Below are 17,368 nucleotides of genomic sequence, written 5' to 3'. Positions count from 1 at the left end.
TTTTGTGATTTTAAACTGTCTTTTTTCTCTCTCTCTTTTTTTCCCCTTCTTTTTTGTAAGCCGCCCGGAGTCCTTTGGGATTGGGCGGCATATAAATTTTGATAATAAATAATAATAATAAATAATTACACTACATGAACTCCCAATGAACATAAGAGGGGATCATCAAGCTATCCTTGATACACCTTGTTCGTTGCTTTCGTTCCCCTCCTGTCCTCTCTATGCTGCTCACCTCTCCTGCCCTTCTTTGCTGGTGCTTCTCTTGTTTCTTCTAGCCATTTTGGACTTGTAGCTGCTCTTGCGGGCTGGTCCAATCCGGATGGAGGTGTTCTCAAAGGGCGTAGTAGTCACCATCACCTTATTTCCACTCTAGGGGAAAGAAAGGTAAGCTAGCTGTAGGAAAGTAAGAGAAACACCGTTTCTCGGCCCCATCAGAGGCTCTCCCCATTTCTTGCATACTTCTGCTTACCTTCAGGATGAGTTCTACCACCTCGGTGTGCACCAGACCATGTACTGGCTCTCCATTGACATGAGTAATGAGGTCCCCTGCACACAGACCTGCCTCGTGGGCTGGACCCCCTTCCTCCACATGCTGCCAAGACAAAAAGCCAAGAGAAGGTCTCTCAAGACCGCTGCATCTCATTTATTCACAGGACAACAGGGTCGTCGTTGTGACGGGAGAGTCCTTGCGACTGGTTTCCATCTCATTGGCTACAAGGCTCTTTCTTGACCATTTCCCTACCCAGAAGGTCTTCTCACCCAGACAATGTGATCCACGCTGTAGACGTCGCTGTCCCCCAGATACACACGGATGGCGCGCAGCGTGAAGCCATACTTCTTGCCCGACCGTTGGATAGTGATTGGTGAACGCAAGTTGGTGACTGCAGGAGAGTAGTCTCGGGATGGGGAGGAATCTCGGGATGAAGGGTTAGAGGAGAGTGACCGGGGAGACATTGGGCTGGCCAGTGGTGAGCTGCTGTGTTGCTCCACTGAAAGGAGAGAGAAGAAGAACATTAAGGGGGAAGCAAGATGCTTTCCGTGGACACAGAGGACAAGCGCACCACAGGGCTCTTTGCTTCCCTGCTGTAGTAACTGGAGACCAGTTTCTTGTGGGGTTTGGCACCAGCCTAGCTCTAACCTCTTATTTTGTTCCCTGCCAGCTCCCAGGACCTTTGTGGCAAGGGAGCGGTACAGAATTTAGAGCACTGGGAAGCTCCTGGAGGACAGGTCACCTTAAAAATTGGTCCGTAGAGGGTTTTTAGTGAGGATCAAAGTGTGTTTCCAAGGTGGGGCGTGGGAGGAGTCACTGAATGGGTATTGTTACGGCCCAATTGCCTGGAGACTGAGTTAAATCTGAGGACACTCCCTCTGTTCCTCCTGGTGACTCCCCAGATTAACCTCAGTCTTCGGCCTAACAGGAGCTATTCAGTGACTCTCCAGTCATTTAGTTTTTAGTTTAGTATTTTTGTAGTATTTTTTTTCCCCTTTCTAGGTTTTTGCAGGAATTTTTCCTTAGCTACCTTTTATTTTTGCCTCTTCTGCCTCGGTTTCGCGCCCTTTTGCCAGGCTGCCTAAGCGCCTTCCGCGCTCGTTGCAGGCCCCGCAACACCGGCACCCAGTGGAAGGGCCCCCCCCGAAAGCTGCCGCCCGGAGCTCCTGAAAGCTGCCGTCCGGAGGAAGGCTCCAGAGATAAAAAAAAAATCCAGTACAGATAGTCCTCGACTTATGACCGTGATGGAACCTGCCCATTATGGTTGCATGTCGCAATGGTCTGCAACAAGCTTCTGTTTGCTTGTGTCGTTTCTGGAGCCTCCCTAAAAAAAAACAGACCCCTTACAATCTTGCGAGAAGGTACTACTGGCTTGCAGAATAGCACGAGAAAGCTGAGCTTCCCTTTGCATCACATCTGCAGGGCTCCTCTGTGTGCTGGTCACTTCTGCTAACTGTCTTTAGGCTCCCATTGTGTGGCTGAGCGGCTGGCTTGGGAGCAGGCCGAGCCTTGCAGGGACCCAGTGGGATGGGTGAGGGTGATAGGTGGAGTGTCCCTGCGGTCGATGGTGAGGATAAGCAATGGTGAGGGCACTTGTAACACAGTGGTGGGTTTCAAATTTTTTCAGAACCTCTTCTATAGGTGTGGCCTGCTTTGTGGGAGTGGCTTGCCGGCCATGTGACCGGGTGGGAGGGGCTTGCCAGCCATGTGACCGGGTGGGAGGGGCTTGCCAGCCATGTGACCGGGTGGGAGGGGCTTGCCAGCCATGTGACTGGGTGGGAGTGGCTTGCCAGCCATGTGACTGGGTGGGCATGGCCAACTTGTAAAATTTGGTGAAACACACTTAACAACACTCTTACTTAGCAACCAAAATGTTGGCTCAGAACTCTGGCATTTGAAGCACGCAAGTCTTAAAGCTGTCAAGTTACAAGACCCTCGCACCCCTAACCCTTTAGAAAAAAAAAACGCCAGGGGAGTTCAAACTTGACAGCTTTAAGACTTGTGGACTTCAACTCCCAGAATTCCTCCTCTCGCTCTTCATCTTGATGATGTGCAGACGGGCGGGAGGGGAGGGAGCTGGAACCGGTTCTAAACGGCACTGTAGATTTGTGGAACCTCTTCTATAGGAGAGGTTAGAACTGGCAGGAACCCACCCCTGTTGTAACAGCAGTAACTTTGAAACCAAGTCATATAAGCATCTTGGGGGAAGGGGGAGGGATCTCTTGTAACTTTGAATGGTCCTTAAGCGGCCAGTCATAAGTCGAGGGGCTACTTGTATTGTGTTTTTCTAGCTGGAAATGTTTCCCCAAATAATGCATCGTTGGGATATTTTAGGCGACTCTTAAGTACATGGTACTGACACACACAGGGAACTATGAGGGCTGCGGGTATGGTGCATTTTCAAGCTGCCCACAGGCTTCCCTGGCACAAAATACGCCCTTCCAGTTCCTAGCCTTGATGGCTAGAGTGATCCAACCGAATGTGTGCCAAGCAAGACCTCAGTGGGTATGACTGAATCAAGATTCTTGCTACTGGTCAGGTGAGGAGATTTGGGGTGCCTCCCCCTAGCTTATTGACCTCTTCCCATAAGTAACAGAAGCAGAGGGTTTGAACAGAAACATCAGCCATGCAAAGAACGTTCTATCAAGCAAATCGGCTTCCTTTGCATAAACCCTACAAGGAGTTGCAGCATTCCACTTGTGTTGTGACAGGCTTTTTTTTGCAGAATACACACAGCCCAGCAACTACACTAGAAGAAGAGCCAAAGGGCAGGGTGGGTGGGTGGAAGAGCTCATGCAAAGCCACAAGACAACCATTACGGGGATGCTACTGAAGGCAAGTTGTTCGGTGTTGATTCCTATTAGAGTGGGGAGAGAGAATCCCTGGACCAAAGAAATGGGGGAATCTAGAGGTGCTCAGGGCTCAGAAGGGTGAAGGGAGCATGATGTGCAAGAGAGGGGAGTGTGCCTTAAGCCAGTGGTCTGTGTGGTGGGGCAAAGACAGAAGGTGACTGGAGGGTGTTCAGTGAGTGTGGGCAGGCCGGGCTCACAGGAGGATGGCATAGCTAGGGGTTTGGGGAGTGTGTGTCGGGGGGAGGGATGAAGAGGAGGAGGAGGGGGCGTACCTGTGGGGATTATGACCGACAATGCAGTAGCTGAGGCAGATTTGATGACCTTGCCCCCTGTGCGGGAGCTGCGCTTCTCAGCCGTGGCGGTGTCCCCTGAGAACTGTTGGTGCCGGGCCCGACGCAGCACCAAGTCATTGGTAGCTCTGGGGGCAGATGGGTCCAGCTCTTTGGGGGGCTGTAGCTCACCCGCTTTTGATTTATCGCCTATTGGGGAGGGGAAAGAGAGGGACGATGACTCAAGCCCTGGATCACAGGACCACACTCAGGGAACCCCGCCTCCAAACAACAGCCACAGGGCACCACCACATGAATGGCCCACCATCACCTCCCCGCCCCCCCCCCAGAGGGCATTGCAAGGACTACAGATCCACCCCAGTTCTTTGAAAGGACCACTGGCAAATAAACCACAATGCTGCTCGTCACACCCTTCCCACGGTTCACCGACAAATGCGCACTCGACAAAAGCACGGCGACGAAACCGCGCTGAGAAAACCACAAGTTCGAAAGCGCGCCGACGAATGAGCGCAGAAGCACGCCGACAACAGCGCGCCGACAAAAGCGCGCTCTAAACCTAACCGTAACCCTAACCCTTACCTTAACCCTAATCACGCTTCTGTCGGCGGTTTTTTGTCGACGCGCCTTTGTGGATGCGCTGTCGACGTTGCGGTTTTATCGCCACGGTTTCGTCGGCGCGCTGTTGTCGGGCGCGCATTTGTCGGGTCACACCTTCCCACAACAACAGCCTTCGTCAACCTGATGCTGTTCCGTGTGTTGCTTCAGCATTCCCAGCCAGCATCATTAAAGAAAGATAAAGCAGCAGGTAGCAGGATTCAATAGAAAGTGGAGATTGCGATGTGAGTATGCATGTTGCCTGTTTGTGTGCATGTACACCAGCGTGACCCCTCAAAACCGCGGACCACAAAAGCGCGATCGACAAAATCGCACATTTGACGTCATCACAGCGCAACGAAAAAGATCGAAAAATTGAAATAAAAATTAATAAAAATTAAATTACAGCAAGCCGATTCACATAAAGGTAAGGGTTAGGGTTAGGGTTAGGGTTAGGTTAAGGGTTAGCTTTAGAGCGTTAGCGTTACGTTTAGCGTTAGGTTAAGGGTTAGCGTTAGGTTTTTCGTTACGTTAACGGTTAGGTTTAGGGTTAGGTTTAGGGTTAGGTTAAGGGTTAGGGTTAGGGTTAGGGTTAGGTTTGGGGGGGTTAGGGTAAGGTTTTCGCTTTATTTTTACATTTTTCGATCTTTTTCGTCGCGCTGTGATGACGTCACATACGCGCTTTTGTCGACCGCGATTTTGTCGTCCGCGGTTTTGTGGTGGAACCGTACACCGAGGCCTTTAATCTGTATCCTCCTGTAACTCGAAAGGCTTAAGCTTAGGTTTCTGGTCCACATACTAATAGGAGCGTTATGAAAAGGAATGACAAATGACAGCTGATCCTTTAAAGGGTGAAATGTGCTTGCCTTGGTATTGCTATTGCTACACGCCCAAGAGGGCTCTTCATGAACAGGACAGTCTCGTGGTCTGAAAGAAGGTGCTGTTACGCAATCGAGATTGCCACAGAGTCAAAGCTGTGCAATTCAAGATTCTCGGGCTGCAAAACTCTTAGAAACCTTGTCAGTTTTTTTGCTGACCTGTTACACAGCATGCAAAGGGATGGAATGGCTCCTGTTTATTCCCCTTGGGACTCATCACCAAGGATGTTGTGAAGTGGCTTGTGCCTCGCAACTGTCTCTCTGTTCCACAAAGGGGCAGAACCACTTTTACATCGGTTCCAAAGGCATTTGTAAAGCAGAGCTGGAGTTTAATGGTTAGGAAATCCCAAATTACAACCTACCATTCAGGGGACTCCAAATTCAGAACAGTGAGTGATGGCAGCTTCCAAAAACCACATCACATTTGGAGACCCTGAACACTTACAACTCAGAAGCCTCTTGCTGGAGAGGAACCAGGTCTTCGAAGCATCGAAAGCCAAGCACAAGGGAGAGCAGACTTCTAGTTCAGACAGGAGGCAAAGCTTCTACTGTGCAGAGTTTCTTATTAAACGTGTCTCCTGGTTCTCTTTTCCCACATTAAGTAAGACATACCTTTCTTTTTAGATTTTTTTTTTTTTAGATTTTATTTATTATTTATAGGCCGCCCTTTTCCCTGAGGGGACTCAGGGCGGCTTACAATTCATAGGAGGGGGAGTGCAAGACAAAACATAAGACAATACGTGAGTAAAAAATAGAAATAAAATAATAAAATACAACATTCATTCAACATTCGGGTGGGGCGGATTAAAATCTTTATCCCCAGGCCTGACGGGATAGCCAGATCTTAAGGGCTGTGCGGAAGGTCTGGACGGTGGTGAGGGTACAAATCTCCACAGGGAGATCGTTCCAAAGGGTCGGAGCTGCTACTGAGAAGGCTCTCCTCCGCGTAGTCGCCAGTCGGCACTGACTGGAGGATGGAACTCGGAGGAGGCCCAATCTGTGCGATCTAATAGGTCGAAGGGAGGTAATTGGCAGGAGGCGGTCTCTCAAGTACACAGATCCACTACCATGAAGGGATTTATGGATGGTAAGAAGCACCTTTCTTAGCAGCAACATAACGATAACATGTAGCTCCAACCTTTTGTTTATGATACAAAACTCAGCTATGCAAAACGAACTCAGCTATGCAAAACGAACACCACTATGTTGTAAATAAAATGGCGTGGGGAGGGAAACAAGTTTCTAAAGCTAAACCACGCACACATTCTCTGCTAAAGGGAAACAAACACGACTGGGATAAAAATAAAATAAAACGGGTTCGAACAACACTGTCTTTTTAGGGCTGCTAATATGAAGAAGTGGCTCTCTTGTTTCTGCAGAAGTAAGGCAGCATGGAAGCTTTTATGCATACATAAATAGGCACACAGTTGTAGAAGGAAGCGTTGCGTCACTCAATGCCACTAAATAGCAATAGCAGTTAGATTTATATACCGCTTCGTAGGGCTTTCAGCCCTCTCTAAGCGGTTTACAGAGTCAGCATATCGCCCCCAACAACAATCCGGGTCCTCATTTTACCCACCTCGGAAGGATGGAAGGCTGAGTCAACCCTGAGCCGGTGAGATTTGAACAGCCGAACTGCAGAACTGCAGTCAGCTGAAGTAGCCTGCAGTGCTGCATTTAACCACTGCGCCACCTCGGCTCTTAACGTTTGAAGCCATCCCTCTCAAAAGGAAGAGAGTTGCAATGCTCTTAAGAGCATCCAAAATCTTCCATCTCTGGGTGTATGTGCGCATGGGAGCACAATTCCTGCCTTAGGCATCCCAGTCAAAGGCCAACTTTAATATCCATTGCCACTATTCGGATACGTTGCTTGAACATGCACTTCTTGCAACAGCTGCGCTACCAGTGGGAGTGGGAGGCAGGGCGGAAATATGCATTTTCTCAAGCCAAACCCTGCGGCAGGCATTTCAGAAAAATCACGATTTCCTCCAAACAGATGCCTACGCTGGGGAACAAATCGTTGAATTCCCTCCCCACACACACACACCTGCTGGCATCTGGGCATCCAGGTTGCAGTATCTACTGGGAAGACAACCAGACTCTGAATAGGTATTTCAGGTAAATACTGAAAAGGAGCCCCCGGGGGCTTGGAAGCAGTCAAAGGTGACTCAACCGACACTATCCAGGTGCTGTGCTATCCAATACTTCCAGGGAAATGAGATCACTTTGACCAGGAATGCTACTCCTCCCTAGAGATTGGAAGGGAGCGGATTTGGGGCCTAGAAAAGAGAGGTGAAAAGAATGGTGGTGGACCAAAAACTGGTTTAAGCCTTAGTGCAGAGATCCTGCAATGTAGGAATGTAGGAAACCTTTGAATCTGGCTTCTTCTTAGCCCATCAAAGCCACAGGGTGGTTGTTGTTGTTGTTGTTTTGGCAAACGGCTACCTACCTTGCCATAGCGTGTACTCACCAGCCTCAGTCTCCACAGGAGCAGGGCCCTGTGCAACGTCTCCTGCTCCTTCCTTGCTCTCCTTGCCTTCAGACTGAGGGGTGGGTCCTACAGGCCCATTTTCTGCAGGAGCCTTCAACGGCCCCTTGCCGGGGACCTCGTTGTCACTTTCCAACGGCACAGCAAAACGGTTAGTGTCCATCAGGGCAGAGAAACGGCGTCGGGCTCCCAGCGGGGGACTCGAATCGCTCTCGGTGTAGGATGACTCCGAGGCTGAGAGTTGCTTCCTGTGGGACAGAAGCCAGCAAACTGACTTAGCCTTGAGATGTTTGGGCCAAAGCAGGGGCGGGTTCCGGCAGTTGCTACCGCTGGTTGGCTCGTGGGTGCTTCGCGCATGCGCTTGACGCATGCTGTGCATGCATGCGCAGCGCAGCGCAATAAAAATGGCTCTGCGCCTGCGCAGAAGCAAAACACAAGATGGCGCTGCCGTAGGCGCAGCCCAAAGAACCAGTTTGGGGGCGTGGCAGGCCTGGGTCACTGCCGGTTCCAGCGACCCAGACCACCAAACCACTATCGCTTCGGCTGAACCAGGCCGAAGTGGTAGGAACCCACCAGTGGTGGGATTCAAATAATTTACCAACCAGTTCTCTGCCCTAATGACCAGCTGGGTGGGTGGGGCTCGGTGGTCATGTGATCATGTGGGCGTGGCCAAGTCAATGTCACTCACGTCGATGGGCACTTCTCCTTAGCTGCTACAATGTCATAAGGGTTAACCGGAGAGGCAGTTTCTGAAAGCAGGGCAATAAAGATGAGACTAGAAACAACACCAGAATGTTTCCTTCCTGCCTTCCTTACAGGATTAGCCCTTTAAAGTGGGAAAAAACAAAAGGAGATTTCTTCCAACAACCGGTTCTCCGAACTGCTTAGAAAGTTACCAACCGGTTCTCCCGAATAGGTGCGAACTGGCTGAATCCCACCACTGGAACCCACCACTGGAAGGTTGTCATGAAAAATTCTGCCAGGGTTAACTGAAGTCCTCAAGTTTCATCAGGTCTGGTTCACTGAATATCAATTTGGTTCTGCCTTAGTCCATGATAACAAATTGTAATCAGTGAGGTTGAAACTGGGCCCATGAGCGCTCCTCCTTTTGGTTGCTTTGCATCTTTAGAGTTAATACTACGTGAATAAACAAGACCTTGTAAAATATGACCTTCTCTCTTAATAAATAAATGTAATATTTATTACATTTTATCATTAGGGTTTTTTTTTCTTGAAAAGCCATCTAGGTTTCATTGGGACAGATAAGTTTCTATTTCTACTCGCCAAAAGACGTTTTGATTGAGTTCTTCTTCCTTTTCAATCATTTTTTTAAAAAATAAGAAAACATGTAAAATGAAAAGCAGCACTTTTTACACCTCTTCTATTTCTCTCCCTCCCCTTCCCGCTCTCTCTCACACACAATTAAGCTGCTGCTGATTATGCTAGATGTATGAGCCGTTTTCTCACTGCCACATCACCAAGGATTTGAATCAGTGGTGGGTTTCAAATTTTTTTAGAACTTCTTCTGTAGGTGTGGCCTACTTTGTGGGAGTGACTTGCTGGCCATGTGACCAGGTGGGAATGGCTTGCCGGCCATGTGACTCGGTGGGCGTGGCCAACTTGTAAAATGTGGTGAAATTCACTTAACAACGCTCTTGCTTAGCAACCAAAATGTTGGCTCAGAAACTCTCGCATTGAAGCGTGCAAGTCTTAAAGCTGTCAAGTTACAAGACCCTTCTTGCACCCCTAACCCTTTAGGGAAAAAAACTCTCAGGGATGTTCAAACTTGACAGCTTTAAGACTCATGGACTTCAACTCCCAGAATTCCTCCTCCAGTCATGTTGGCTCAGGAACTCTGGCACTGAAGTATGGAAGTCTTAAAGCTGTCAAGTTACAAGACCCTTGCACCCCTTTAGAGAAAAAAAAACCCAGGGGTGTTCAAACTTGGCAGCTTTAAGACTTGTGGACTTCAACTCCCAGAATTCCTCCTCTTGCTCTTCATCTTGATGATGTGAGGACAGGTGGGGGGTGGGAGCTGGAACCGGTTCTAAACGGCACTGTAGATTTGTGGAACCTCTTCTATAGAAGAGGTTAGAACTGGCAGGAACCCACCCCTGATTTGAATGTTCAGAAAGAGTCCTCCCATCCTTTGTTGCTGAGTGGCAACAGCCAGCTCAGCAGATCTCCTCAAACCCACACTGATCTTCTCTTTCCCTAGCCACCCTAAATATAATCCTGCTGCCCTGGGAAAGGGGCAGTCACTGCAGAACAGCCCAGGTGAGACTCACATTTCTGGAGAGCTGGTGCGCCAGCTCTTGTCCCGAAGCGTGAAGCTACCGAGGCTTTCCCGTTTGCTAAGCCGGTCGTCCTTGTGTTTGTTGCTCTGATCCCTCTTGGTGACACCTGAAGTCTTTTGCTCATGCTGGGAGAGGTGCTCCATACTGCTGTACACCTGGAATAAAAGGGCACAGCAGAAGAGGAAAGAGATAGCAATAGCAATAGCAGTTACAGGAGGTAATTGCACTCAGCTGGTGGTCATTAGGCTCCTCTCAAGACTATAAAAGGAATGATTGTGCACACGCCCCTTTGCAGGAGTCAACATATTCACTAAAGTTGGAGAACTCTCATGGCTAGCTTGGCAGGCTGGATTGCTGCCAATAGCAATAACAATAGCAGTTAGACTTATATACCGCTTCATAGGGCTTTCAGCCCTCTCTAAGCGGTTTACAGAGTCAGCATATCGCCCCCACAGTCTGGGTCCTCATTTCACCCACCTCGGAAGGATGGAAGGCTGAGTCGACCTTGAGCCGGTGAGATTAGAACCGCTGAACTGCAGATAACAGTCAGCTGAAGTGGCCTGCAGTACTGCACCCTAACCACTGCGCCACCTGGCTTGTACCAGTCTAATAAGAAATATTAGGGGGAGATATACAACACAATCCTATTCAAATACACCTCCTTTCCAAAGATAGGAATAAAAACCCTCTTCCCAACACAAGGATTAATGATGGGCCTTCGCACCTGAGCCAAGGTGGCGCAGTGGTTAAAAGCAGCACTGCAGGCTACTGCTAGATCAGCAGGTCAGCGGTTCAAATCTCACCGGCTCAGGGTTGACTCAGCCTTCCATCCTTCCGAGGTGGGTAAAATGAGGACCCAGATTGTTGGGGGCAATATGCTGACTCTCTGTAAACCGCTTAGAGAGGCCTGAAAGGCCTATGAAGCGGTATATAAGTCTACTGCTATTGCTATTCGCACCCTCCTGTTGGCTAATTCTCCCACTTTCCAGTCTATCCCAGATCACTTTCTCCACCTATCAAGGACAAAGTATTTAATAAATTTAATTTAGTATTTAATAAATTTTTAGGAAGGAAAATCTCAGTAAGAAGTCATGTAGAGCAGCGTCCCCTAACCCAGTGTTTTTCAACCTTTTTTGTGCAAAGGCACACTTTTTTCATGAAAAAAATCACGAGGCACACCACCATTAGAAAATGTTAAAAAAATTTTTAACTCTGTGCCTATATTGACTATATATAAAGTAATTCTCCCACGGCACACCTTACACTATGTCACGGCACACTAGTGTGCCGCGGCACAGTGGTTGAAAAACACTGCCCTAACCTTTCTGCCTCAATGGACTGGCAGTGATTGTGGAGGCAGTGATGGCAGGGGGTATGGTTTCGCATGTGTAACCTAGATCCTGCGCGTGTGCAAAAGCTTCATTTGCACATGCGCAGGTTCTAGGTTATGCTCACCCAGCACTTGGGTGGCCCAGTTCGCAACAGGTTGCAGACCAGTAGGGTCTGCGGACCAGGGTGTTGGGGAGCCCTGGCCTCTGATATAGAGAATTGGCCAGAGAAATTAAGCCCCCCTCCCCTGCATATCATTTCGTATAACTGGACTCCCCTTAGTTTAGTTTAGTTTAGTTTAGTTTAGTTTAGTTGTATTAAACTTGTATGCCGCCCTATTCCCCAAGGGGACTCAGGGCGGCTAACAAACTAACTAGGGAAAAGGGGAAGTACAAAAAACAAGAAGACAAGACAAATACAAAAAACAAATTAAAAACTCGTCAACAGCCGCACAATTCGAGTGGGGCTGGGAACTCATCAGCCCCAGGCCTGCCGGAACAGCCAGGTTTTAACAGCTTTGCGGAAAGCCCGAAGGGTGGCGAGGGTCCACGGGGAGATCGTTCCAGAGGGCCGGAGCAGCCACAGAGAAGGCCCTCCCCCGGGGGGGTCGACTGTCGACACTGGCTAGTTGATGGAATCTGGAGGAGGCCTAATCTGTGGGATCTAATTGGTCGTAGGGAGGTAGACACAATCTCAGCAAATATGGAGGTGGGAAAACACAGGGCAACTTATATGTGAGGGAAAAGGTATTTCATAGGACTGTGGGATAACCATCCCCAATCCATGCTTCCTTATGCTTCTTTGTAACATTGCAACATAAAATATCTGCATATCCATGATATAAATCTCAGACTGAATCTGTTTTCATTTCAACCTTGTATAATCTTTTGGATAGATCAAGCTAATAATAAAAGCAGCAGAAGCATCAACCATTTCGCAGAATTATTCAAGTGTCTGCACATTTTATCTTCAATCTCGGCTTCAGATTTTGAGGCATTATTTGTTAGCTTAAAAAAGATACAGGATATAGTCAAATAAAGGAGGGATAATGATGACAACATATATATTATTTATCAGCACAAATAAAACACACACACACACACACACATATATATACATACATACATACATACATACATACATACATACGTTATATTTGTGCTGATAAATAAATAAAGGGAGACTAGTATAGATCTATTTCAAGCTATTTAGCTCTCATCAGCTAGCCATACCCTTGCTGGGAATCTGATGGCTAGCTGATGAGAGCTAAATAGCTTGAAATAGATCTATACTAGTCTCCCTTTATTTATTTATCAGCACAAATATAACAAATGTAACAAAAAGGCAACAGTATAAAAAAATATTGGGTTTCTGCCTGGATGGTCTCTTGTGACGAGCCGAAGGACAGAGAATGGAAGTGTGATCTTCCTCCCATATTTGGGCATACCAGGGGTTGTGACTTTAAATATATATACATATACATATACATATACATATACATATACATATACATATACATATACATATACATACACACACACACACACACACACACACACACACACACATAATGTATGGGTACAATATAAGGAAACTAGATGAAAATTGCCAACGGTGATTTGGAAAGGAGGATTAGAAAAGTTTGTTATTAAAATTATGGATGTTTAACTAGAATAGGACATAAGGATTCGGTGTTATTGGAGGATTTTAGAAATATTAAATGAAATGCCAGTATGTGGTTATATGTATTAAATCTTGGTATATTTTATGATGAAGGATGTTTAAATAATTATAGTCAAATAAAAATGGAGGTATAAGGGTAACATGTATAAATATTTGAGTTAAAATTCTTGAGCTAATATGAATTATGCTCGATGACTGTGGAAGAGATACACGAAAACCTTTGGTAACCAACTGATACACTTTCTACAGTATGTAAAGAAGGAAGATTTTATGCGTTGAAAATAAAAACAAATTCTATTTTTAAAAAAAAGATTTAAATATGCACTTTAAAAACGGAAAAGATCGTCCTGTGAGATGGGTGGCTATGCAAATGTAATAATAAATGAACACAATTAAAATGCAGGTGAATAAACCAGGATATGAATCTAAGTTGGCTTCCCTATCTTGGTTTTAATGGAAGCCAGTAACTGTATTTTCTGGTTTGTGTTTACTGGGAACAGTTTGCAACCTGCTCACATACCCCATGGTTCTTACAAAGCAAATAGCAAACTTTGGTTGCCCTAACACTTTTCCTAATTCAGTGATGAATATGAATCTGGCACTCTCCAAGTTGTGCTCTAAACGGTTCCACCACAAAACCGCGGTCGACTAAAGCGCGCTCGACGAAACCGCGTACCTGACGTCATCACAGCGCATCACAACGAAAAAAGCACGCTGTGAGCGGTAAAGCTAAAATTAACGCGTAAACCTAAACCTAACCCCCCCAAACCTAACCCTAAACCTAACCCTAAACCTAACCCTAAACCTAACCCTAACCCTTACCTTTACGTGAATTGGCTTGCTTTAAAAGCGCTTTTTAAAGCGCCCTTTTTCCTCCGCGGTCGTTGTTGTCGCGCTGATAATGATGTCAGCGACACGCTTTAATCGGGCGCGCTTTAGTGGACCGCGATTTTGTCATGCCACGGCTCTAAACAACTGGATGGGTCACAGAATACCCATCCCTGCTCTTGATATGTACTCCACAGCATTGGCGCAAAGGTGTTACAAATCCAAATCCATATTTATTATTAGATTTTAAGCCCTTTTTTTTATTTTGTACAACTACAAGGGGCATCCATAGTGCTCCCTCCACTTATTTTCTCCACCATAATCAGCTGTGGTTGGAGGATAGGGACGAACTGGCCCGAAGTTCACCCAGCCCGTTTCCATGCCTAAGGGAAGACCAGGACTCAAGGTCTCCTGGGCATTTTGTCCTAATCCTTTATTCTCAACACCCAAAGTGGCCGTCAGGAAGAACTGCAGTAAATAAGGGCTTTTACCTTGCTGAATCTGGGAGAACAAGATGAAAACTGGCGTATCTCCACTGGTTCATCTTCGGTCGTATCTTCATCATCGTAGGAATTAATGTGGTGGTAACGATCAGAGCGGGCTAAAGTGAGAAAGAAGACCTCGTGAGGCTCACAGAAATCCCGGTAGTGTAACTTCTGGCCCAATAATTCTGCTTCTCTTTGCCCGCTACTCAGTGGTGGGTTTCAACATTTTTTGGAACCTACTCTGTGGGTGTGGCCTCCTTTGTGGGAGTGGCTTGCCAGCCATGTGTTCTCTCTCTCTCTCTCTCTTTCCTTCCTTTTGTCTCTCTGTCCCTTTTTTCTTTTTTTCTTTCATCTCTCTCTCTCTTTTTCTTTTTTATTTCTTTCTTCCTTTTTTTCTCTTTCTCTCTCTGTGTGAGTCTGTGTGTGTGTGTGTGTGTGTGTGTGTGTGGCTCTTTGCCTGTCTCTCCCTCCCTCCCTCCCTCTGTGTCTCTCTATGTGATTCTCTCTCTGTGTCTGTCTCTCTCTCTCTCTGTGTATCTCTCTCCTCCCTCCCTCTGTGTCTGTCTCTCATTCCCTCTATCCAGTAGTGGGTTTCAAAAAGTTTTGGAACCTCTTCTGTAGGTGTGGCCTGCTTTCCGGGTCCACTGGTGGAACCTCTTCTAACCGGTTCGGTAGATTTGATGAACTGGTTCTACCGAATAGGTGCAAACTGGTAGGAACCCACCTCTGCCGCTATTTAAGTGACCTTAAGTAAACAATATCTCATTAGAGGGTGCTCTTTCCCATGCGCCTAGAAAGAGTTCTCTTTTAATGTCTCGTGAGTGACTGGACTACAAGAACAATGAAAGTAACATTTCTCCTGTCAGAATCGCACAGATCTTGTTTTCACAAGACAGTCAACGTCATAATATACAGATAGAGGAGTAGACAGATATGCTTTAAAACTTTTCCTGGAATAGAGGCAGTGTCTTTTCACAGTGCCAGAACGTTGGCTCAATGGATGCCAGTTGCTGTCTAGGAAAGTGCTTTTCAAAATTAACAACTTTTACAGATAATCCTTGACTTTACAACCAGTGGCTTAATAATAGTTGAAAGTTACAACAGACTCAAAAAAAAGTTGCAAATGCTTCACTATCCCCAATGGTCACGTGATCACATATCAGGCAACTGGCTCATATTTACAACCAGTCATATGATCATGTTTTGAGATGATGATTATTTTTTGCTGTTTTTTTTGACAAAAACCGCCTATTGGATAAGCCAATTGTCAGGCCTGCAGTGGTTCCTTTAAGAATCTTTGACCTGCCACATTCTCATTAAGGGGGAGGGGGGAATAGCAAGGAGTAGAATGTGTTGTTTTAAAAATAAAAAATTCCTTTCTAGAAGCTCAAGGTCATCTTTTGTCTCCGCACCTTTGCACCTGACCGGAAGCAGCTGGGTGGAGACGCCAGCGTGGAAGAAGAAGATTGGACCATGTGATGGATTTGTGGGCGTGGGGAGAAGATCATGAACTTTTAACTGGGTGGGATTCTGATGTAATTTCCAGAATTGGGATTTCATAGCATAATGCCAAGATGTCTGATTTATTAAACTGGAACTTTAAGGATCGTTTTGCCTTGGACTCTGATTTAATTCTACATGATACTTGGAATGCTGACATTATCCCAGTTCTCCCTTAAGAGACGTTATCGGCATCCCAAGCTGGGAAGCTGTCAGGGGGTACTGAATCCAATTTGGCTTTGTGTGACCACACGATTCATTTAATGATCATTGTAAAAATGGTCATAAAATGGAGCCCAGGCCAATAGTGATTCACCTTATGATTGCAATGACCGATGAGTAAAATTCTGGATTCAACTGTGGTTGTAAGTCAAGGACTACTGGCTGGGGATTCTGAGATGTCCAGACATCTTAATGATGCCAAGGTGGAGAAACAGTGTTCTAGGATGTTTTCCTGCCTTTTCTGGAAATATCAGACAGCTATTCTGCTTGGCAAACAAGAATAATTCCACTAAACTACATAGCCTTCCACCACCCCCCTTCCCCCTTGTTGTGGTCCCTATGAATATTGCTCATTCACAGCTGCCATTTTATCAAGAGAGGAAACAAAATTACAGAAGTATTTGGGATCTTTCTATAAAGGCCAGGCGAGTGATGGGTGTATTGACAGGGACAGCTGGATAACTGACTTCAGAGGAGTTCAAACTATTAACCAAAATATTCAGGTTTCTATAAAGAAGAAACAGAATTAGACCAGATATTAACAGGGGCAGATTAAAAACTAATAAAGAAAATATTTGTTAACTATCAAGATGGAAGATGAGCAAGTAAAGGAGACAATGATAGTATGGGCTAAAAAATTTGGTTATCCAACTGAGTTAGATAAATGGCAGAAACTATGGGATAGAAATTATAAATTAACAACGTCAACTGCATATAAAGAAAACCTTTATAAAATGTTTTATAGATGGCATTTTCCACACTAAAGGTTAGCAAAGATGTTTAAGGATATGTCTGCAAAATGTTGGAAATGCCATCAGATACCTAGTTTGTAATATCATATGTGGTGGACATGCCCCAAAGCAAAAACATATTGGACAAAAATACATACATGATTGGAAAAAATGGTAGAGCAACATCTTGATCTGAAACCAGAAATATTTTTGTTGGGCATTTTACCGAATAAGTACAATAAAGGGAATGCATCTTATTTTACATGCATTGGCTGCAGCTAGAATTGTATTTGCCCAACAATGGAAAAGTGAAGCGATCCTACGGATGAAAATGTGATTGAAAAAAATACTAAAATGTGCAGAAATGGACAGGCTAACACAATTAAGAAAAAGAAAGAAACTGAATATTTTTTAACCTGGATTTATTTTGTCAATGGTTAGCTGATAAAAACAGGAATTAGAAACGGGGAAATATAAGGAAGGGATCAATGATATAAGGAGGTATGTTAAAATGGATAAGTAGTTATAGTTATTATTGTTACTATCATTATTATCATCAGCACCGTCAGCATCATCAATACTAATGTAATGAACACTGTTGTAAATATTTTGATTACTATCTCCTAAAACTATTTGTACTCAGACAACACACTGTGTAATTGAAAATGGATTTTTTATATGTTATAAAATAAAATAAAAAC

General features: G+C 45.7%; 1 protein-coding gene across 1 annotated transcript in view; it reads right to left on the bottom strand.

Annotated features, from left to right (window-relative positions):
* Positions 1–187: 187 nt before the first annotated feature.
* The window catches only part of MAST1 (microtubule associated serine/threonine kinase 1), a 47,523-nt gene continuing 30,342 nt past the window's right edge, over positions 188–17,368 (bottom strand). Inside the window, exons 14-20 of the mRNA XM_087710965.1 lie at positions 14,221–14,330; positions 9,881–10,044; positions 7,575–7,840; positions 3,615–3,821; positions 760–989; positions 470–592; positions 188–369 (exon numbers count right to left, since the gene is read on the bottom strand). Coding sequence (XP_087567091.1) covers positions 229–369; positions 470–592; positions 760–989; positions 3,615–3,821; positions 7,575–7,840; positions 9,881–10,044; positions 14,221–14,330 — 1,241 coding nt within the window. The 3' untranslated portion in view covers positions 188–228. The remainder of the gene's footprint in view (positions 370–469; positions 593–759; positions 990–3,614; positions 3,822–7,574; positions 7,841–9,880; positions 10,045–14,220; positions 14,331–17,368) is intronic.

The sequence above is a fragment of the Thamnophis sirtalis genome, unplaced genomic scaffold, assembly GCF_051295495.1.
Source record: "Thamnophis sirtalis isolate CommonGarterSnake01/CBP01778 unplaced genomic scaffold, rThaSir2_p1.2 scaffold_3, whole genome shotgun sequence".
Classification (NCBI taxonomy): domain Eukaryota; kingdom Metazoa; phylum Chordata; class Lepidosauria; order Squamata; family Natricidae; genus Thamnophis; species Thamnophis sirtalis.
This window is presented reverse-complemented; position numbering and strand designations above follow the sequence as displayed.